The sequence below is a fragment of the Phascolarctos cinereus genome, unplaced genomic scaffold, assembly GCF_003287225.1.
Source record: "Phascolarctos cinereus isolate Bilbo 61053 unplaced genomic scaffold, phaCin_HiC Scaffold_3;HRSCAF=262, whole genome shotgun sequence".
NCBI classification, from domain to species: Eukaryota; Metazoa; Chordata; class Mammalia; order Diprotodontia; family Phascolarctidae; genus Phascolarctos; species Phascolarctos cinereus.
The window spans coordinates 75,530,599-75,554,971 of NW_027555736.1; the positions used below are offsets into that span (position 1 = coordinate 75,530,599).

The 24,373-nt window shown below is 39.1% G+C and overlaps 1 protein-coding gene across 3 annotated transcripts in view; it reads left to right on the top strand.

The window, feature by feature from the left end:
• The window catches only part of BLNK (B cell linker), a 95,591-nt gene that overhangs the window by 55,391 nt on the left and 15,827 nt on the right, over window positions 1-24,373 (top strand). For all 3 annotated transcript variants that reach the window (XM_020997075.2, XM_020997078.2, XM_078150945.1), the window contains 8 exons: window positions 1,871-2,028; window positions 4,726-4,807; window positions 10,927-11,007; window positions 13,156-13,184; window positions 14,332-14,374; window positions 17,202-17,280; window positions 19,324-19,351; window positions 23,232-23,274. In XM_020997075.2, the coding sequence (XP_020852734.1) occupies window positions 1,871-2,028; window positions 4,726-4,807; window positions 10,927-11,007; window positions 13,156-13,184; window positions 14,332-14,374; window positions 17,202-17,280; window positions 19,324-19,351; window positions 23,232-23,274 (543 nt within the window). The remainder of the gene's footprint in view (window positions 1-1,870; window positions 2,029-4,725; window positions 4,808-10,926; window positions 11,008-13,155; window positions 13,185-14,331; window positions 14,375-17,201; window positions 17,281-19,323; window positions 19,352-23,231; window positions 23,275-24,373) is intronic.

Sequence of the window (24,373 nt, forward strand, 5' to 3'; positions counted from 1 at the left end):
AAAAAAAAATAAAGGTCCAATCTGCATTCAGAATCCTTCTATTCTTCTGGAAGTGGATAGCTTTTTCTTTTTTCTTTTTTTTTTTTTTTTTTTATCATAAGTCCTTCAGGGTTTTCTTGTATTATTGTATTGCTGAGAGTAGCTAAGTCTTTCACAGTTGATCATCCTTACAATATTCCTGTTACATGTGCAATGTGCTCCTGGTTCTGCTCATTTCACTTTACATCAGTTCATGTGAAGTCTTCCCAGGTTTTTCTTAAAGCATCCTGCTTATCAACAGTACAATAATATTCCATCACAATCATATACCACAACTTGTTCAGCCATTCCAATACTGAATCTTTCAAAGCAATTCACATACATAATCTCATTTGAGACCTACAACAACACCGTGAAGGAAATGCTATTGTTATCCTAATTTTATGGATAAGAAATTGAGACAAGTTAGGTGGCTTGCTAATGATTATGTAGCTAGGAAATACCACAGGTAGAATTCAAACTTAGGCACTCATACTTTAATTCCAGTATTCTTCTTCATTAAAGAGGAAACTCTCCCTCCCCCAAAAGAAAAACAAAGAAACTACTGGTATTTTGCTGCCCAGGTGACTAAAAGGATCAGCAGACCTGAGCACCTTGAAATACTGCCAAAGAAAACTGTAAATGAAGCTAGAATAACACAAATGTTGGATGCAGAGTATAAAACAAGGACCCAGATCCCAATAAGTTAAGACTTATAAAATTGCACATTAGCTTTTCTTATCTCTTTGCTCCAAAAGGGGATTTCTTTCCCCCAAAGTTCAATTGAAACAAGAGTTAAATGTTAGTATCTCTTGACAAGGAAATACAAGATTGCACAAACTTTTTAATCACTGATTGCATAATACAAACATTCCTGTGTGTTTTCAAATCCCCATCTGAAGAAGCAGAGAGCGAATAGGGCTATACCACACCTGTCTGGTAAGGTCGCCCTCCAGTGGTGAGCAAGTATACCAGGACTTTCATTTAAAGTGATAGCTAAAAAAAAAAAATTAGGAAATCTCTGTTATGGTCAGTTGTCAGTTACTCCCAGATGACTCAGATTTCATAGGATGTTAGAGTAGAAGGAACCTCTGAAACATTGTCTACAATATCCTTGTTTTACACGTGAGGAAAATGAGACCCCGGGAAGCTCAAGTGATTTGCTTTAAGTTAGGTCCAGAGGGAGGACTTAGAACCCAGGTTTACTGAATCTTAGCCCAGTGTTCTTCCTACTACACCACACTGTCACCCCCCCAATGTATGGAAAATGATTTATTTGTCAGAAATCTTGCTTTTTAGTTGTTGTAATGTTCATTTATTCTGCTTTATTGAGACACTAAATAGGATTGTGGATGTCTACTTCCATATTCAGTTGGCAGCCTAGCAGAGAAAGCCTTTGAAAATGAAATATTATCTCCCCTTCCAAAGGAAACAGAGAAGAAAGAGAAGGAGGAAGAGGAAGAGAGAGAGAGAGGTGAAGAAAAACATTTCTTCACTATAACCAAGACACTGTTTTCTGAGAAGTCCTGTCTGACCCATGGTTCCTATGAGTTCCCATAAAAATCCTACACCCAGAGGAAGTATAAAGGCTTTGGCTATGGAGACAGAAGGCCTAGGTTCAAACCCCAATCACTTAACGTTTTCAGTTCAATCAGATTTTTTTTCTATAGAAAAGCATCTATTACTTTACGACATAAGGCAATGACAAAATAGGATTCTATGTATGAAATTGTGCTGTATACCTCTCAGGAATGACTTTTATTTAAAAAAAAACACTCAAATGAATTCCAAACACTGAACAATTGGGAGTTAAATTTATGTTGTGTATATGTGTGTGTACTTTCCTTTAAAGATAATCGATCAAACCAGAGACATTCTCCACCTTTCAGCAAGACACTTCCAAATAAAGCAAGTTGGCCTTCCCAGAAAACAAAGCACTCATCTTTGCAGGTACCTCTTCGGCAGAAGCCTCAGCTCTCATCAAAGCCAAAAAACTGCTCAGAAGATGAGGTAATTCTCATGCTAATGGTAAAAGCTCTTCCATACACTTGGTTGCAAAGGCCTCCTTGGTCTCTGGGCTAACCTTTGCAAAACACTGTGTCAGTCAACAAACACATATTAAGCACCAACTTTTTGCTAGACACAAGTGATATGAAGACAAAACCAAAATAGTCCCTGCCCTCAAGGAGCTTATAGTCTGAGTATACAGCATGTACACACATGTAAGGAGATACCAAATATGTACAAAGTAAACAGTGAAGGGGAGGGAGTCTTACCACTCTGGGGTCTTCATCCTCATAACTGCTCAATACTCTTTTATGTATCAATTCCTACAATCCTTCAGTCATAATGCCAGAAACATAGTCCCTGCCTTCAAGGAGGGCCTTCTAGTGGGGGAGGCAAAATAAATTACAAGTTGACACAAGATAGTCTCAAAGGGACTATCTGATTGGGTAGGTGGGGAGCATGTAAAGGCCTCCTATAGAAGGTGAGATTTGAGTTGGGTCTTGAAGGAAGCCAGGAAAGTTAAGAGGCAGAGACAAAGAAAGAGAATATTCTGTGCACAAGAAAAGCTTTATGTAGGATCTCATTTTAGCATTTTCTTAGAAGCAGACTATATGCAGAAATTTTGTACTAATGTGTACTACCCCAGAAATAGTTATGGAACTATTGAAAATATAAATAGTGAATTGATGTGTGGGGACATATACCTGGGACCCAGACATCCCAAAGTAGGGCAGGGTTCCCAAGAGCTTAATAAATGCTCATCAACTGCCTGGCGACATTGGTAATGGCCCTGAGTAATGGTATGATGCCAACTCTGGATCAGTCGCCCTCACCTTTGTCCCCTTCCTATCACCCTTCAATTCCTTTTATCCCTCCATTTTTCTTTTCCCTTCCTTCCCTTTTGCTTTTCTGCTCCACTGAATTTCTTCCTAATTCTGCCTTCTCTCTGATCCTTTGACTGTCTGCTTTCTCTCCCGAGATGGAAAAGAAGAGAAGATGGGGAAAGAGGAGTTTGTGATATGGTGTCCATTTTAAAAGGTATCCCTGGGAGGAATTATGAAGTAGGTACCTTCCCACCTCCTCTAAAAGCTGTTCTTACCCCCTCCTTCTACACCATCCCTCACACATTGGCTCCTTTCCTAAGGTGCTCCATCAACAGAAAGTCAACTTGTCTCTGGCCTGGTAAATAGTTGGTACTTTTTAAACAGTAAGCTATGTGTTTAAAATTCACATTAATTTTCAAGAGAATATGGGTTTCTTTGAAATTATGGTTTAAAGGGAAAGTAATAGGTTTCTAGGGATGATCTTTTTGTTACTTTCTCTTTGTAGTACAATGTAGACAATATCACTACGGGAAAAGGTTTACTTATTATCTAGTACTCCCTAGTATGCTTTCTCACATGTGGGCGTCCTAGAAAATCTAGCCTGTTTTCAACGTACACAATGGGTCAGTATCCATTCAAAGCCATGGGATCATGACATCCCATAGCTAGAACCAGAAAAGCCCTTAGAGACCATTCAGTCCAACTTCCTTTTACAATGAGGAAACAGAAGCCCAGAGAGTGACTTGCCCAAGGTCTCAAAGGAGTGAGTGTCAAGGCAGGATTTGAACTGAGGCACCTTGGTTCCCAAGCCAATGCTCTTTCCACTGTACTCCTCTGATTGTGTTCTTTTGCCAGCCAGATACATATTAGTTCAAACAAAACAAATGTCTATTTGACAGCAAAGCAAACAAAATGACATGAGAAGATTCCTTTTATGCGCACATGAAAGCATACTCTTCCTCAGGGCACCATGCTTTAAGTAAGAAGGGTCCACACATAAGGAACATGTGTACCCTCTCCACTGGTGGTATAATGTATCCACTTATAATGTATAATATAGCCACTTGTGGGATAATGTAACCTATGTGTGCCCATCATAGTGGGGTAGGGGGAGAAGAGGTAAATTTCTTTCTTCACTTCAGTTACTATGCTATTTGACTAAATGTCTTTGAATTAACATGTCCTCTGACACACATTCATAACTACATCAGTAGGGGATCATGAGGTTTTGAGTGGGTACTGACCCACTTAGTATATTAAAGCAAACTTGGGGTAGCTTTTGGGGAGTATCTCCATACAAGTGGAGATGCACGGGGGAACATTCCAATGACCATATTTGTTATCAGTCTATGCAGAATGGGGAGAAATCAATAGGAGAAAATAAGAGGGAAAAGAGGGGGTGAAGGGGACAGGAGGAGGTGCAAGATTTGTAGTAGAGAAGGCTGCAGCAGCCTGGCTAGCTAGGACTGTCTTTTTGCCATGGTGGCATTTGTGGTGAGGAACTAGCTCTTACCACAGCCTGAGGGTGGGAGCCCTGTGGTTGTGGATGACAAAATCCCAGACCAAGGTGGGCTCAGTGCCCAGGTTCCCTTGGCCCCAACCACAAGATTTCATAGTGTTATTTCTCTTGGTCTCAAGGTCCCTTCCCAACCCACCCCTGTGTGTTCTAGGTCCACAAGTCCCATAACCTTATGTCTGATTAAGGCATGGTCCAGTACCAAGGGTGACAATCACATCAAGGAAGGTGGGCAACCAAGAGTCATGTTGAGACAGAAGGATTCTTGAGGTCATCTCCCCTAGAGCTTTTCCTGTCAATGTAGGACTGTCCTCTGGAGAACACTAAGCACTGATTGCTTTTGTCTCTGTATTTTTAAAGACTGATTATGTGGTTCCTGTTGAGGATGAAGATGAAAACTACATCCATCCTACAGAAAGCAGTTCACTCCCGTCTGAGCAAGGTAAGACCATGGACATTTTAGATAAATTCTAGCACATGGTCAGAGCACATGCGGCTATTTGGTGATAAGTGTGGGCTTAAAAACAGACATTTTAACTGAGCAGCTATAATTTTCTTTGGCTGCTAGGCCCCTGGGCTGCAGGTGGGTCAATACCATGTTGAGAATGTACCCTCTCCCTGATCCATGATATTTTCACATTAGCAAATTAAATTCAGGTATGTTGACAGATTGACTCAACGTAACTTAAAATGAGGAATAATTTCATGAATAGTTACACAGGGGATGGAGCCAAGATGGTGGAATGAAAGCAGTGACTTGCTTGAGCTCTCCCCCAAACCCCTCCAAATACCTGTAAAAAATGGCTCTAAACAAATTCTAGAGCAGCAGAACCCACAAAAAGACAGAGTGAAACACATTTCCAGCCCAAGACAACCTGGATGGTTGATTGGAAAGGTCTATTGCACTCAGCTGGAAGAGAAGCGCAGGTCAGCATGGGCTGTGCAGGCAAAAATAGGGCCTCAGTGAACCTAGAGCAGGCCTGAGAAGACTGAATCACAGGCAGCTGTGGCGGTTTCCAGACTTCTCAACCCACAAACGCCAAAGACAGCTTAGAAAGTCAGTAGGAAAGGTCTGTGACTGCAGTGAGAGAAAAGCTCTGTCCCAGCCTCACTCACAGTACAGCCCTGGAGCTGTGGCTGCTTCCAGAGTTCCTGGCCCACAGGGGGAATAGAGTGGCTGATCAGAGGGGGGTTGCAGGGATCTCTTTACTGGTGCTGAAACAGGATTCTCTTGCTTTGCCTGTGCTTGGATCTGGGTCACAGTTCTGGGTGGCAATCCTGGGGCAAGAAGGCGTGCTGGCATGGTGGAGCTTGTGGTGATGGTGAAGAGAAAATCCTTCTCACAGTTCCAAGGCAGAAAAGAGTGCTTGTGGTCATTCGTAGACCAGAGCACAGGCCAGGTATGCTCTTGATCATACCACCTTGGAAGAACTGAAAATTTACAGGTCCCTACAAGTATCTCTGAAAACTGCTGCACAAAACCCCCCAAAGCTTGGGACAGTACATTCTCCACACTGGAAGCAGACCCCTACCTTAACAAAGAGTTTAAAACTCAAGTTATTGGCTGGGAACATGAGCAAACTGTGCAAAAAAAAAAAAAGTCAGACCATAGAATCTTTCTTTGGTGACAAAGAAGATCAAAACATACAACCAGAAGAAGACAACAGAGTCAAAGCTCCTATGTGGAAGAGCTCAAAAAGGATTTTTAAAAAAATATTTTTAGGCAATTGGGGTTAAGTGACTTGTCCAGGGTCACACAGCTAGTAAGTGTCAAGTGTTTGGTCTGAGGCTGGATTTGAACTCACGTTCTCCAGACTTCAGGGCCGGTGCTTTATCTACTGTGCCACCTAGTTGCCCCCGCAAAAAGGATTTTGAGAAGCAAGTAAGAGCAGTAGAGGAAAAAGTGGGAAGAGAAATGAGAGTGATGCAAGAAAATCATGAAAAACAAGTCAACTGCTTGCTAAAAGAGACCCAAAAAAATACTGAAGAAAATAACACTTTCAAAAATAGCCTAACCCAAATGGCAAAAGAGGTCCAAAAAGCCAATGAGAAGAAGAATGCCTTAAAAAGGAGAATTTGCCAAATGGAAAAAGAAGTCCAAAAGGTCACTGAAGAAAATATTTCCCTAAAAGTTAGAATGGAGCAAATGGAAGCTAGTGACTTTATGAGAAATCAAGACATTGTAAAACAAACCACAAGAATGAAAAAATGGAAGACAATGTGAAATATCTTATTGGAAAAAAACAACTGACCTGGAAAATAGATCCAGGAGAGATAATTTAAAAATTATTGGACCATCTGAAAGCCATGATCAAAAAAAAGAGCCTAGACATCATCTTTCAAGAAATTATCAAGGAAAACTGCCCTGATATTCTAGAACCAGAGGGTAAAATAGAAATGGAAATCCACCAATCAGCTCCTGAAAGAGATCCCGAAAGGAAAACTCCTAGGAATATTGTAGCCAAATTCCAGAGTTCCAGGTCAAGGAGAAAATATTGCAAGCAGCCAGAAAGAAACAATTCAAGTATTGTGGAAACACAATCAGGATAACACAAGATTTAGCAGCTTCTACATTAAGGAACTGGAGGGCTCAGAATGTAATATTCCAGAGGTCAAAGGAGATAGGATTACAGCCAAGAATCACCCACCCAGCAAAACTGAGTGTAATCAGGGGAAAAAAATGGACATTCAGTGAAATAGAAGACTTTCAAGCATTCTTGATGAAAAGACCAGAGCTGAATAGAAAATTTAGCTTTCAAATACAAGACTCAAGAGAAGCATGAAGAGGTAAACAGGAAAGAGAAATCATAAGGGATTATGAAGGTTGAACTGTTTACATCCCCTGCATAGAAAGATGATATTTGTAACTCATGAGACCTTTGTTAGTATTAGGATAGTTGGAGGGGAAAAAAATTATGTAGATAGATAGATAGATAGATAGAGGGCACAGGGTGAGTTGAAGATGAAAGGGTGATATCTGGAGAATAAAATTAAGGGGTGAGAGAGGATTATGCTGGGAGAAGGAGAAAGGGAGAGGTAGAATGGGGTGAATTATCTTACACAAAACACAAGAAAAGGCTTTTATAGTAGAGGGGAAGTGGGGGAAGGTGAGAGGAATGAGTGAATCTTGTTCTCATTGGATTTGTTTAAGGAAGGAATACCATACACATTTAATTGGGTACAGAAATCTATCTTACCCTACAGGAAAATAGGGGGAGAAGGGGACAAGACAGCAGGGAGATGATAAAGAGAGGGCAGATTGGAGGAGGAGGTAATCAGAAGCAAACATTTCTGATGAGGGACAGGGTCAAAAGAGAAAATAAAATAAATGAGAAGGCAGGATAGGATGTTTTCCATCACATGACTACTATGGAAGTTTTGCATGACTACACATGTATAATCTGTATTAAGTTGCTTGCCTCCTCAGTGAGGGTGGGTGGGGAGGCAGGAAGGGAGAAATTTTGGGACCCAAAACTTTAAAAACAAATGTTAAAAATTGTTTTCACATGCAGCTGGGAAATAAGATATAGAGGCAGTGGGGTATAGGAATCTATCCTGCCCTACAGGAAAATGGAAGGGGAAGAAAATAAGAGAAGGGGGGAGGGAGATAGAAGGGAGGGCAGATTAGAGAAGGGGGGTGGATGGAGCAATGAGATGGGGAGAAAATTTGGAACTCAAAATCTTATGGAAGTGAATGTTGAATACTAAAAATAAATAAATTAATAAAAGTATAAAGAGATTTAAAGAAGAAAAAACACAAAAAATAGTTACATAAAGTTTAATTCTTTTAAAATTAAATTTTATTTAAATTATTTTATCTATAGTATGGACTTATTAAATGAATACTATATCCTAGGCACTGTGTTTAGTGTTGGGGCTACAAATATACAGTCCCTGCCCTCAAGAAGCTTACATTCTCATGGGAAGATACAACACATATAGGGGACTGGTAGCCAGGGGAAAGTTTTGATCTAGGAAGTTACAGGGATGGCAAGTAGAGCAATTGGCTCTAGATTGATAGACTCTTTCCAAAAGCAATGATGGTATTGATTCCATTAAGGCCTTAGTTTTTGTTGTTCTTCAGTCATTTCAGTCCTGTCTTAGTCTTCATGAGCCCATTTTGGGTTTTCTTGACAAAGATACTAGATTGGTTTGCCATTTCCTTCTCTAATTCATTTTATAGATGAGGAAACTGAGGCAGACAGGGTTAAGTGACCTGCCCCGGGTCACACAGCTAGTAAGTGTCTGTGGCCATACTTGAACTCAGGTCTTCCTGACTCCAGGCCCGGTGTTCTATCTACTGTGCCACCTAGCTGCCCTAACACCTTAGTACAGGAGAGATAATGGGCAGCTAGGAGGCATAGTAGATAGAGTGCTGGACCTGAAGTCAGGAAGGCTTGTTTTCCTGAGTTCAAATCTGACCTCAGACATTTACTAGCTGAGTGACCTTGGGCAAATCACTTAACCCTGTTTGCCTCAGTTTCCTTATCTGTAAAATGAGCTGGAGAAGGAAATGGCAAACCTTTCCAGCATTTTTGCAAAGAAAACCTCAAATGGGGTCATAAATGACTGAACAACAGCAATAGCAACAGATGGGAAACTGAGGGGTGGGGGAAGATGTCAACCTGACCTGGAATGAAGATGAAATGAAAAATCTTATCAGCAGACATTTCAAAATTATATATTTAGAGAGAAAATTATGCTTCTCTTTAGAATTTAAAATACTTCAATAAAATTATTACTAAAACAACAATTCTAATTATAATTTCAATTAAAATATATATATTATATGAAATTGATTACTATATTAAAACTATATTAAAATATAAGCTTTTTGAGAAGAGGGTCTGTCTTGCTTCTGTGTTTGTGTCCCTACTACAAAATACAGGGCATAGTAAGCACTTAATAAATGTTTCTTGTTTGATTATGATGATTTGTTTTTAATACTTTTGAAATATCAAAATGCATGCATATTCTATGCAGACACCGAAAACATTTATCATAAACTGTGCTTTCTTGAGACCAGATTCATGGAAGAGAACAGTGGTCCCTATGGGCCTGATCTGTTCCAATTGTCTTTACCTCTATCTCAAGAAAAATATTCTTTTTCTTTTCTTTTAGGCAAATTGGGGTTAAGTGACTTGCCCAGGGTCACACAGCTAGTAAGTGTCAAGTGTTTGGTCTGAGGCCGGATTTGAACTCAGGTCCTCCTGACTTCAGGACTGGTGCTCTATCCACTGCGCCACTTAGCTGCCCCAAGAAAAATATTATTTTAAAAACTCTCAGTTAAGCAAAGTGAAGTGAGCAGAACTAGGAGAATATGGTACATAATAACAGCAATATTGTAATGACAATCAAGTATGAAAGACTTGGCTATTCTGATCAATGCAATGATCCACAACAATTCCAAAGGACTCATAATGAAACATGCTAACCACCTTGAGAGAGAGAGAACTGATGAACTCTGAGTAAAGACTGAAGGATTTTTTTCACTTTATTTTCTTGCCTTTTTTTCCCCTTGCAATATGACTAACAAGAAAATGTGTTTTGTATGACTTAATATGTATGATGGGTATCACGTTTCTTGCCTTTTCAATGGGTGGGGGAGGGGTGGAGGGAAGGTGAGAATTTGAAACTGAAAATAAAAATTTTAAAAATATTTTTAAAAGAAAGAAAAAAGTAAAAACTCCCATTTAGGAAATTCCATTCTGAAAAATGCAATGACAAAGATGCATTCTGTGTGGCAAAGCTATTTTCATACCTCTTTAGATTATTCTTGGGAATCATTCTTTATATGGCTTCTGAGACTGATGACATGGCACAGCTCTGCCTCACTTAAATGCAATTGACACGCAAGTCCAGATGTCACTTTCCTGTGATGTCACTGGTCCTCTTCTAGAATGAAGGACGAACAACAACAATTCTGGACAATAAATATAGTTAAATGTTTTGTCTGACCTAGTCATGTGATAATTAAGTTAGTTTGCTTTAGAAGGAGACCTGACCTAAGCTTCTGTTCCTCCAGAAAGTAGTAATTGTCCTTACCTGCTATCAGCCTTTATCTTCTCAAATATCACAACCACCTACACAAAATCTGTCTGAGTTCCCAGAACACACATGGAGACAAACACCATCAAAAATAAGGTGTAGATGTGGCAGAGGGGGAAAGTGTGGGCGTGGGTGTGTGTGTGTTGTGTGTGTGTGTATGTGTATGATGTGAGAGAGAAAGATTTTGGAAATTAATCCCATTTTATCTATAGGTCCAGCAATGTTAGTACTGTTATTTCTAGCAAAATTCTATTACAGTAAAATAATTTTAATGTTCCATGGGGTTGTTAAATATGATTTTATTGACATTTTTCTCAAAAGGTTTATTTTTTATTTTTTTCCTAATAACTTACCTACTTTGCTGTTTGGCATTATTTGTAAGGGATTTCATTTGACCCATTCAGTAGGCTATCAGATACTCATGAAAGAATCTTTCCATGATTTGGTTTTGCCATAAATATGAATTTTTCTTAGGTAGGGCATGTCTTTAATAATTAATTATTTATTTTTAAGCTCCCAAGGTGAACAGATCCATCAAGCCTTCTAGTTCTGCACCACCAGCCTCTCCTCCATCCGTACCTGCTTTAGCCCCAGGTAGAGTATAGACTTTTTTTTTTTAAATCGGACTAAGTTGAACAATTTTAGATGGATCGCATATCAGGACAAAGATTAGGACACAAGAATTTTAAAGCTAAAAGAATTTTGACATCTTCTGAAAGGGAGCACTTAGAAGGATATATATTTCTGAGCACCATATAGTATCTTTAGAAAAAATATACTATAAATTAAGGCACAGAAAATTTACAAGTAAATGTAAGAAAGCAGAAATACTGAATATATCCTTTATAGATCATAATGTGACCAAAAAAGTCATCAACACAAGGAACAGAAGCAAAAGACTGATCTAAATGGAGACTGGACAAATAATAATTAATAAATATGTGAAAGGCTTCCTTCCATTACAATTACCTTTCATCAATGTTGGGGTTTATGTGGTTTTTCTGTTTTGTAAAAATTTATTCTGTTTTGTAAAAAAAAAATTATTGGCTCATGTTTTATTCAAATGAAGAATTTTTTAAAACTTTTATAATATATTCATTTTAACATATGATAACCATGATAAGGCTAATCCTGATTATCTGGAGGGAAATAGCTAAAACTTAGAAATATTAATTAGCTTGTCCAGATTAATTTGTGAAAATTAGTTAGAAGTGCTGGATTTATCATTGTACCCCAGGTTCTGTGTCCTTTATTAACCATTACTTATTAGAAGCAGCTCAGAGCCAAAAGCAGCATCTGCATCCACACAACATAGATAGCTCCTATCCAAACTAGCTGACAACTTAAAACCCATGGTGATTTAACTATGGTAAGGAATTTAAGAGGATACATCACAAGTCCTTATTTTTTCAATGGAAGGGCAGGACAAGGCATGTATTTCTGATTCCCTGCAAAGTAGGTACTACAAAAGGATTGTATTTCTCTGTTATTCTTCCAGAGAAAGCAGTGGGTTTTTTGAAATTCCTTTTCATTCTATCAGCTCCTCCATCATCAACTGCCTAGTCAGCATTTCTCATTAGATATACCATAAGCATCTCAAACTCAGCATATCCCAAAACAGGACTCATTTATCTCTCCCAACTACTTGCGACTTACCCACACCTTTATATCCTCTCTATTTATGTCAAGGATACCACCATGCTTCCAGTCACAGTGGTTCCCAAACTTGGATTCGTCATCAACTATCTGCCCCACCCTGCCACTGTCACACACACCTGTAGCCAACCAATTACCAAGGCTTGTCAATTCTACCTGCCCAGTGTCTCTTACATCTGCCCTCTTCTTTCCACTCAAACAGCCTGACTATCCTAACTCAGGTCCTTATCACTCCTCACTTGAACTCTTGCAATCCCCTCTTAACTGGTGTCCTTGCCTTCAGACTCTCCCTTCTCTAATCCATCCTTCTTGACACAGTTACAAAATCGATTTTCCTAAAATTCAAGACCAACTATGTCACTGCTATTCAATAAGTTTCACTGGCTCCTGTTCTCCTTTATGATAAAATAAAAACTCCTTGTTTCCCACGTGAAACTCCTCAAATCCAGCTAAAGCCTACTTTTCCAGGATTGTTACACATTACTCTCCTTCATATGCCTATGTACCAGTTACACTGGCCAACCTGTTATTCTTCATATACAACATTAAATTTCTCACCTCTATGCCTTTGCATAGGTTTGCCCTTTTTCTCTGAATGCATTCCTTCCATACCTCTAAGCACAGTACTTACATATATGTGGGTGCATGTAAGTACTATGTGTATATATGTACATATACATGTCTATATAATATTTACATATATACACATCTTTATAAGCATATAAATGTATGTAGAGATGGATGGATGGAGAGATGGATAGACAGATATAGATAGATGGAGGGATGGATGGATGGATAGATGGATGGATGGATAGTATCCTCTGAACAGAAGCTCTTTGAGAACAAGGACTGTTTGATTTTTGCTTTTGTATCTTCAGCACCCAGCACACTGTTCTGATGTGTAGTAAGTACTTAACAAATACTTTTCTATTACCTCAATAATGAGAGGCTACATTTACATCATGCTTTAAGGTTTACAAAGCATTTTATATATGTCATCTTATTTAATCTTCATAAACTGATTTTTTTGTGTAGAGCCCAAGTGTCTCCCAATTTAATAAATAAAATTTATATTTCTTACTTCAGGAGAAGAGTATGAAGTCCCTGTGACTGAGGTAAGATCCAGTTCAATGTACAAATTCCCCTCTTGAAGGTGAGATTTCTGTTGCAGGTTTAATACCCTACGATCTTAAGTGTTTTTTGAGCTGTACAAAAGAAAAAAAGTTCGTATGTAATCCTGTTTTTCTTTTCTATGTTTATGAAAGAGTTCATATTTATTGATGTCAAAATAATAAATTACAAATTCTTTAAAATAAAAAAGCCAGTTCACCAATATTTTAGGCAGCATTGAAAATGGTATGCTATGCAATACCTATCCTCAAGATCAGATTATGACTGTTGATTATCAGTTTTTACGATATTCCTAATAAGATAGCATAGGGTAGTAGATAGTATAGTGAGTCCTGTCTTGGAGTCAGAAAGTCCTGGGTTCAACATCTGACTCCTGTGAGCTGTATAACCAGGGTAAGATACTTTTCTGCATCTGTAAAACGAAGATCAGGGAGGCAGCTGAGTAGTGCAGTGAATAGAGCACCAGGCCTGGAGTCAGGAGGTCTGAGTTTCAGATCTGACCTCAGACACTTACTGTCTGTATGACCTTGGGCAAGTCACCCTACATCTTAATTTCTTCAAAAAGTAAATAGTGTTGGACCAGAATAAGGTGATGAGGCATCTCTGAGATGACTTCCAGGTCTAGATCTGTGATCCTTTAACTTTTCAAAGCAGTTAACTAATTTTCTATTAATATGAGGTAAGTAGGGAATGTGATGTCCTGATCTTCCAGAGAGGGAAACTGAGGAACAGTGACTAGCTAGTCATTGTTAGAGAGAGAATTGGGACTCGGGTTTCTTGAAATCTAGACCTGTATGTTTTCCATTGAGCTACACAGCTTTCTTCCTCTGTCCCCAAATAAACAGACTAGGGACCACATATGCCACAGCTGTAGAGAGCTGAAGTTCTGATTCTTATTTGAAGAAATTCCTGCTTCTTCTCTGTGTAGAGGGAGGATCAGGAAAGAAGATGAAGAGTTTGGAGACCCTAGATGCAAGATATGACAGAAAGGAAGTTTAGAAATAAAAAACAAAAGATCTGACAAGTCTTCTGTCAAATCACAAAAGAGGTCCTTGGAATTTTTTTTTCAAGTGAAATCACTAATACAAAATTCTCAGCTTATGCTTACTTTTCTTTTTTTTTCTTTTTCAGACACCACCTTTTTCCCCATACCAAAAACCATCCATCAAAACCTGTGAGTAGCTCCTGATATCACAAAGCCCTGTTGTCAAGTTTTGAGTATTTTAAGTAAAGGATCAATTTGCCACTCTTTTAGGAATCTTTTAATTCAACAAATATAAATAAGCTCATATTACATCTATGGATCAAAGATTAAATTTACTTGTCTGGAGAATTAAAAAACCAAGTGTACCAGTTTATTTTAAATGCTATCTGACATATAGGTGTAGGATATGCCCACCTGCCATGAGTTCAGGGATGCTGATGAAGTCGCACCATCCCCACCCCTTATCCCTCCTGAACCTGTTGTTGCCTTAAATTCCAGGCAGATCATAATGAGAGCCAGTAGTAGGATAGTGGCAATGGGAATAAAGATGGATGGATTTAAGGGATACTGTGGAGGTAAAACCACTGGGACTGAGTAACTGAATGCATGTTAGAAGTGGGGAAAACAATCCAAGATGGCGCCCAAATTAGTAACATGGGAGCTGTGGATAATGGTGCTACTACATAGAAATAGTCATTGGTTTCAAAGTCTTATTAGTTGCTCCCACATTGGCCCCAGTGACTGTTGGCCCCCTAGATGCCAACCAGTCAGTAGGAAAAGATGCAGAAAACCCCTTGCAACAGCAGAGGTAAAGCTTATAGTTCCTAGCTTCTTTTCATATGATGCATGTTCAACATCTGACTCCTGTGAGCTGTGTAACTCAGGGCAAGATACTTTTCTGCATTTGTAAAATGAAGATCGGGGGGGCAGATGAGTAGTGCAGTGTTGTCAAATTTTGAGTATTTTATGGAAAGGAAATCTTAATTTCTCTTCCTCATCACCTCCTTTCTCCTCCCTTGATCTCCCCTATCCCAAATTACTCCCTTATAACCCAAGCCCAGTCTTACTGTCTTCCCCCTCTCCTCAGAATAAACACGGGTGCTCTGTGGTCATCTTTCTATTATGAAAGCATGACTTTCATCCTCCTTGGTCACTGAGCAGGCTTTGGAGGACGTCCTCCCTCCCATTTTTTGTCTACCTTCTTTATTTTCCAATTGTCACCATAAAACTACCATGTCCTATCTTGTGAGGTCTCAATTCCACATCATTGTCCCAAGGAGGGATAAGTAACAAGATTCATAGAATCACAGAATTTCTGAGTTAGAATAGCCTAAGCTATAACAGAATTAGAATCCCCATCACAACACGGATGACAAATGGTCATACAGGTTCTGCTGGAAGACCTCCAAGGGGGCAGAACCTTCCACTTCTTCGGGTGGAACCTGCTACCTCCTGAGGAAACCCACTGCACTTTTCGATAGCTCTGATAGTTAAGAAACTGGCTTCTTTGCAACTCTCCTTTCCTCTCCCCATTGTTCCTAGTCCTGCAAAACAGAATGTCTAAAGCCTCTTTTACTTTGCAGCTGTAAATACTTTGACAGTTATGCCCTCCATACTCCTAGCCTTCTCTTTTCCAGGATTTAGCACCCCCATAATTCTTTCCCACACACTAAGACCAGGATTCCTCTAGCATTATATCACAAAGTGACCAGGACCAGGAATCTATTCCACTCACCTCCTCCCAACTTCCATTACTGTCCCAGAAAGTGACTAGGTCGGGGATTTTTCCTTCTGCCCTAAAGCTCAGTCCTTGCTACACTGTCCTGAAAATCTTTCCATATTTGCCATCAGTCTCACATGTGGCAGCCCCAGCATCTCATGACAACTAAAGAGGTTGTAGCGGAAAGGGTAGAGAGTGACCTAGGGTGACATGAGGCTATGGGGTTCTCGTTCTAGGTCCCTCTGTTTTCCCTTAGTGAATTTCTTTTTACCCCCAAACAGATGAACCCATGAAAAACATTTCTAGGAAACTCCTAGCAGGATCCACATCTGGATTCCTACCCATGCAAGTCTTCCCAGGTTTTTCTGAGAGTATCCTGCTCATCATTTTTTAAAGTATAATAGTATTCCATCACAATCACATAGCACAATTTGTTCAGCTATTCCTCAACTGATGGGTATCCCCTCAGTTTCTAATTCTTTGCCCCCAGAAAAGAGCTGCTATAAATATTTTTGTACACATAGTTCCTTTTCCTTTTTGTTTTTCATCTCTTTTGGGATACAGACCTAGTAGTGGTATTGCTAGGTCAAAGGGTATGCATGGTTTTATAGCCCTTTGGGCATAGTTCCAAATTGCTCTACAGAATGGTTTAATTAGTTCACAACTCCATCAACAGTGCCTTAACGTCTCATTTTCCCCACATCCCTTCCAACATTTGTCATTTACCTTTTCTGTTCTATCAGCCAATCTAATAGGTATGAGGTAATACCTCAGAATTGTTTTAATTTGCATTTCTCCAATCAATAGTGAGTTTAGAGTATTTTTCACATGGCTGTAGATAGTTTTGATTACTTCATCTGAAAACTGATCATATCTTTTGATCATTTATCAATTGGAGAATGGCTCTACCCCATATTTTCTATCTACATCCTGGTAGACAAGCCCATGCCCCTCAGCTAAAGACATGAGGTGCGCCTACCCAGAGTTGTGAGAATCAAATGAAATAATATTTGTAAAATGTTCAGTACAATACGTGGCACATAGTAGGTGCTATACGTTTGCTATCATTATTGTTATTATTATTACATGAGATCACAGCAGTAAAGCCCTTTGCAAGTGCTACATCAGTGTTAGCGTTTATGATTGGGATGGTGATGAACTATTACTTAAAAAGGCAGCAAAAGAGTGAATGTGTCCTTCTTCCCTGGCCAAAAAAGTGTTTTTATTTCACTGTGAAAATCCTAGTTAAGGATCTGAAGATTTAGGGCTGACTGTTTTTATGTCTACTGTGCTCAGGTGACAGCAACAGTGCTGCAACTTGGGAATCCAAGTCTCCTTCATCAATTCAAGCCCCATCACCTCTCCCAAGGGCCATGTAAGTACCTGCCAGAAAAAGGAGACCGACGCTGATTATCTTCCCTCAGAGGGCCAGAGCAGCAGCCTCCATGAAAGCAGAGGAGAGGTGTTCTCTCCAGGAAATAATTTAGACAGATAAACAAAAGGAGGCTCTTCTGGCTTTGCTTCTTGTCCAAGTTAAGAGGGAGATGGCCAGGACAGAGAAAGGCCAATGGGCTCTGAGGCTGGGCTTCTATTACTACACTGCACTGAAGCCTTTTCAAGGGAGTCTGGATTCTTAGTACCTCAGTCTCAGGAATTTAGCCCAGCACAGTGCCCAGCATACAGTAAGAGCTAAATTAATGACTATTGTGTGACTGACTGACCTGGAGGGAAGCACGCGCTAGGGAATCTATGCATGCCAACTATCTCACATCAATGAACTTACAGATCTCTTGGTAAAGTAGGGGTGATAGTTCCAACAGCCAAGAGACAGGGAATGTTATATATGATATATGATGTGTCTAGCCAGGTAAGAGATGCCTGTCATTTGTACAGGGCCTATCCTCTTCATGGGGAAGCTTCCTCAGGAACCTAAATTAGAGATCTAAAAATTTGCTCAGTGAGCTTAGAGCCACCACCAAGGAAAACCCACCAGTTGCCCTCCCCGGGACATAGTGACCCAAGATACCACAGGTGCACCCCATCTTATGTAAAAAGTCAGGGGGAAATTAAATCACGTTTCCTTGGAAATTTACATTATTTCTCTGTTATGCTGTGTCAGCATTTCTGGTGACATTTCAACTTTGAGTAGCATCTAGTCTTTTGCTTAGAGACTCAACCCCTATTTTAAGTAATAGGTGCATAAACAAACATCCTTTAAAAAACAAGGATTCTTTAAAAAAAAAAAAGGATTCTTTTAGTCCAAAAGAGATAATGTGGCATATTAGATAGTGTTCTAGACACGGGTTCAGGGAGACCCGAGTTCATATCCTACCTCAGTCACTTACTGTATGATTTTAGGCAAGTCACTCAACCTTTCTGAGCCTCAGTTTCCTCATCTGCAAATTAGCAACCCCTCATTAAGCACTTACTATATGTTTAATTTCCCCATCTTTAAGTCAACAAGGCAAGTCAACCAGCATTTATTAAGCGCTTACTGTAAGTCAGGCATTGTCCTTAGTACTTTCTCCAAAAGAGAAGAGTGATCACATGTACTTAATAGGACTATTATGAGGATTAAATGAGATGATATAAGTAAAGTACATTGTAAACCTTTGAAGTCTGATAGAAATATGAACTATTATCATTGCTGGATATTTGAGCTACTATTATTATAATGATCATTATTATTTTAACAGTATAGATGATCAGCTCATAGCTTTCGTGTGCATTATCTCATTCAATCTTCAGCACAATCCTATGAGGGAAATAGTATAAGCCATATTATTCCTATTTTATGGATGAGGAAACTGAGACTCAGATGTACAGTGACTTGCCCAAGGCCTTTTACTATCCCCTTAAGCAGCAGCACCAAGTCTTCCGATGTAGAACGAAGTTTCTTTTTACTGTGTGCCTGTGTGTACTGTGTGTACATAATGTGTAGATAATACCTCTCTTATCATAGAACATAGGAGAGGTTGATTCCTGGTTCCACCACTTACAAGCATTGTGACCTTGGACTAGTCACTGCACTTTTCCTCGTCTTGGTTCCTCCAACTGTTAACATGGAGATAATTATCTCGGTGCTGCTACTTCACAGGGGTGTTGGGAGGTTCCAATGAGATAGTACATGTGTGTGTCAAGGGTCTTTACATACCATAAAGATGCTACCTTGGCTGGGGAATAGTTAATATTCTCCTGCCAGGCATTTTCCCAAAGCTTCAACTCATTTCCTAGTTCACTAGAGGTATTGGACTCCACTTCCCCTTTCATTCTACTCAAATCAGCAGAGCATAACTCCCCCTTCCGTGGTCCAAAAGAGATAGCTCTCCAGGACAGTTGCTTCAACTGGTCTGGTTTAAATTTACATGAGTTGTTTCACAAGGGTTTTGTCTAATACTGATTTCTTTTTATTTCCCAGAAAGAAAACAGCAACTCAACTGAAAACAGTAAGTTGATTTTGAATTTGTGGTTTTGATTTAAGATGGCATTATCTTTTCTGTAACATCTACTGGTATTGGACAGCTTAACATTGAAGTTAAAAGAGAGATGAACCAGAAGGGTGTCCAGCTCATTCTTACAGGTCACGGAATTTTCTCTGGTCAAATCTAGTGCCCAGGAGTTCTGTTTTATCAGTTTCCTCAGAGGTGATCAAACTCTGAGGGATGGATCCACCCTGATCAAATTCTTTTTTTTTCTTTTTTCTTTTTTTTTGGTTTTAGGCAATTGGGGTTAAGTGACTTGCCCAGAGTCACACAGCCAGTAAGTGTCAAGTGTTTGGTCTGAGGCCGGATTTGAACTCAGGTCCTCCTGACTTCAGGGCCAGTACTCTATCCACTGCGCCATCTAGCTGCCCCCCTTTTCTTTTCTTTTTTTTTTTTTTTTTTTGGTACCCTGATCAAATTCAAGAGACATTGATTTATTGTTGTTTTCTGTAAGACTGGGTCTCTCTGTCTTGCTCAAGCTGGAAATACAGGGGCGCTACTAGTGGATTCATTCCCACTATTGATTGGCACAGAAGCTTTGCTTGACCTGTTCTGTTTCTAAGCTGGATTCAATCACTTCTCTTTAGACAACCTGGTGGTCCCCTGCTCCCAGAAACTCACTTTGTTGATATCAAACTTAGTTCAGATCAGTTAGTTCAAACTTAGTTCAGATCAATAGCCCACTCCAACTCAGAACTACTGAGCTCAAGGTCATCCACCAGGCTCAGCCTCCCTGGTAGCTGGGATTCCAGGTGTGTGCCAAGAAGTTGGAAAGAGACACTAATTTGCAAACTAGAATGTCAATTTGTTAATTTATAACAATGTTGGCTATGTTGATGCTACCCTTTTGCATGGCACACTTTTTCTAGTAGTTCTAGTCCAGAGACCAAATTATAGGTCAGAAAATTGACTGGTAAGCATAAGGATCACAACAAAGCAGTCAGATGCTCTCAAGAGACATTTCTGTCATACTATGATAGCTGGATTAATGGCCTTCTTAACTCTAGGGTTAGTGATTTATGTTTACCAGTTTACCAACTGGTACCAATTAGTGAAATCAGAGGATCTAGTGCTAGATGTGTGCTAGACAAACACTGGCCATCTCTCATTCTTGAGCCTTCTTTTTCTAGACTCAGTACAGACCCCTTAGATTTTGACATTATCTCAAATAGTATCAGCGTACATTCAGCTAGATCATGGCTCACCTTTGAAATTCAGAAAGATAACTTCCACTTGAGAGAGTTTCAGGAGACAACTTGATTTCATCAACTTATGACTTCTAAGGTGGGAAGAGGTGGGAAGAATACTTGGGTAGTTGACTAATCTCATCTTCTTTTTAAAAACATTTAAATTCTCCTTAGCTTCAACTGTAGGGCCTCTTTGTGACTTTGTTTCAAAATTCTAGGAATGCAACCCACTATATAATGACTCCAGTTAAAAGTTAAAGTACTTTCCAAATAAAAGCAAAAACACAGGGAGCCTTTTTTAAGGCGGACATACTCAGCAATGGTAAAAATGCTAGCTGAAGTTACACCTTCTAAGATGAGAACAGTTATAGTGGAAAACCTTGATAATGAGTATAAAACCATGGTGGCCTTAGTAAATATCTCTACTCTCCAGAACAGACTTGCCAAAGAGACTGCTTCTTTCACAGAAATTCTTTTCTGTGTGCTGGGGTATAGATTCCCTATCAAGTAATTATGGAGCTGATTCCAGAGGGTGGCAAAGCTAGCATTACCTGGGCATGAAAAAAAACCTAGGATCCTACCTAAGCAACAATGAATCAAGGCCATATGTTAATAAACTAATATCCACCTTGGCTTATTCCTTCCAAATTATCTAGAAGGTTTGGTTGCCATCTCTAAGAAAAGAAATGACACAGTCATGAGACCTAAATACAGATTCAGGGCAGATCTGGGAAGGAATACTCTGATAGCCAATATGGTTTAGAACCACTGGGCCTATCATCTCGACATTTACAAAAATGAGCAGCCTTTTTAACATCTAAATTTTTATGAGCATTCACATGATAGTGTATGTATCATAAGCAGCCACTGACTAAGAAAAATATATAAGTAAAAGCTACGATAAATTCAGTAATGCTTTAAATTTTATTAATTCTTGATAATGAAAATTCACCTTTAGTTCCTTCCATTTCTCCCCTGCCCTACCCTCAGTGATAAAAGAAAAAAAATCTCTGTTACAAATATGTATAGTTAAGCAAAATGAATTCCCTCATTGGCCATGTCCAAGAAAAAAAGTCTCAATTTGCACCTCTCTATCATTAGATAATCTATCCATCTATCTGTCTATCTATAACACATCTAGCATACGCTATCATAAACCCTCTCAGAGTTCCTAAATCTTTCCAAGTTATTTATAATATTGTCTTTACAACACTGTTGTTGTTATATAAATTGTTTTCCTGGTTCTGCACACTTCACACTGTATCAGTTCATACAAGTCTTCCCCAGTGTTTCTTACACCATCATCTTCATCATTTCTTACAGCACAAAAGTATTCGGTGATATTCATGTACTATTTATTACTTGTTTAGCCATTCCCCAATTGATAATTCTTTGCCATTACAAAAAGAGCTGCTATAAATATTTTTGTAATCCTTGGTTACAGTTTGTTTTGTTTAGGACTAATCTCTTACTTAATCTACCCTCCCTCTTGTTCCTCCCTTTTCCTTTTCCCCTTTTCCTTCTGTTTCCCTGTTGAATGAAATGTATTTCTGTACCCAAATGTATGGGTTCTTCCTTCCTCTGAAGTCTCAGATGAGCATGAGTTTCAAGTGTCAGTTGCTCTCCTCACCCCTTCCTCCTCGTTTTTAGACTCTTATTTATGCATTCTGCTTACGTCAGACAATTTTTCCATCCTGCCTGTCCCCTCCTTTGCCTCTCACTAATGCTTTTAAATGAATTTGGATTTAACTAAGCACTATAGTATCTCCATATATTTGAAAAATAGTAATTAATACATGTAGGCTGCTCTCTGGTTCAGTGGATAGAGTGTTAGATTTGGAATCAGGAAGACCGGAGTTAAATTCCTACCTCAGATGCTTCCTAGCTGTGTGACTCTGGTCAAGTCACTTAATCTCCCTCAGTCTCAGTTTTTTCATCTGTGAAATGGGGATAAGTAATAGCACCTATCTCAAAGGGTTGATGTAAGCATCAAGTAAGGTGACACATGTGGAGTAGTTTGCAAACTTTAACAAGCTATATAAATAGTAAGAAATATTATTATTGATTCAACATACAGAAATGGTCTTTGCTTATTTCTGGAGTTGTGAAGCCCTTACATAACCACTCCTCCCACAGGACCCCAACCTATCATTTAGACCAACTGCCAATAATTATCTTCATAGATTTGTTTTTAGCTATCGGTTACCAGCATTCACTGCCCTCCCCCACCCTTCAGTGCAAAGCACTGTTAGAATAGCCATAAATAAAGACATATCAGTTATTGCCCTTGCCACTGAAAAGCTATATTCTACTTTCAAATGCTGGTTGGTATTTTACATATATATATACATATACATATATGTAAAATTGTATACATACAATCTTGTGCAAAAAAACCATTTTTAAGATTGCAAAAATATTCACCAATTTCACTAACTATATGGTGCACAAGTCCCTAAGGGGACTTAGTGAAATTGGTGAATATTTTTGCAATCTTAAAAATGGTTTTTTTGCACAAGATTGTATGTCAGTATACACAGGGAGGTATGCTCTATTAAAATACCTATTTTAGTAACATTGCCTGGATTTCACACTGCATTATAAACTGTTTATTTTCAAATTCTGTCAAGTTGCATGGCCTTATTTTGTTTTTACAGGCCCCAGGTCTCCCTCCACCGAACACCTTGAGTGGGCATGAAGGTAAATGTATATAAAGCTTTGTTTTGTTTTGTTTTTTGCTTGTTTTGTTTTGTTTTGTTTGGGGGGGGTTGGGGAGGTGCACTCTGGAAATTACTTTGTAAGTAATTATTGTAAACAGGGTATTCATTTCTTAAACCAAAATAAAGCACCCTCTGCAAACAGCAGCAAGTACCTAGATTGTAACAACAAACACTTCTCATTATCAGGTGTCTTGACTATGTCCCAACCCTCACAGCACAATCTGCCCCCTTGCAGAGAGCCATGCTGATTTCCAAGTGAAGATAGAGCAGAAGGGGGCTCAGTGGTCCTCAGATCTAAACCCTGCATTTTACAGATGGGAAACGGAGGCTCAGAGTTGAAATAATCAGATAAGTTCTATTCAAAAGAGAAGAATTACTTATTCAAAACTAGGATTTGAAGTGAGCCAAATAAATTTGAGTTCAAATAGTACTTGTTCTTTTGCCTTTCCAAGAATTTAGAAAAGCATTCTTAATCTGGGGTCCATGCATAGATTTCAGGGGGTCCCTGAACTTAGATGGCAAAAAAAAAATCACTTATTTATTTTCACTAACCTCTAACTGAAATTTAACATTTCCTTTAATTATTTAAAAACATGATTCTAAGAAGGTGTCTCTAGGCTTCACCAGACTGCCAAAGGGGTCCGTGACACAAAGATTAAGAACCCCTGCACTGCTTTCAAAGCCTATCTCATATGTCTTACCTTCCTTCCTTCACTTCTACTGTTTTATTTATTGTGTTTGCCACAAGTGACAGCTAACTTTTTACACTTCCCTTGCTAAGATGACCCATCTTTCAAAATGGCCCCAGAATAGATCTCTGAATTCAGTCAGGGGTATTAGCAAATGGGCACTTTCTAACTCTAGGCCATAGCTGCTGTATAAATTGTCCTTTTTTTCCTGTCTCTGTGCATATGTTTCTCACTGGCTATCTCCTGGTTTCCTCCTTTTTTCTGTTATCTTTTTTGATCACCCTATTTCTGTGTATCTCCCTCCAGGGTTCTCCCTTTCTCTGCCTATCTTTCAATGGTTTTAGCTTTTGGTTCTTCCTTTGTTTCCTTTCCATCTTGTCAAGCAAAAAA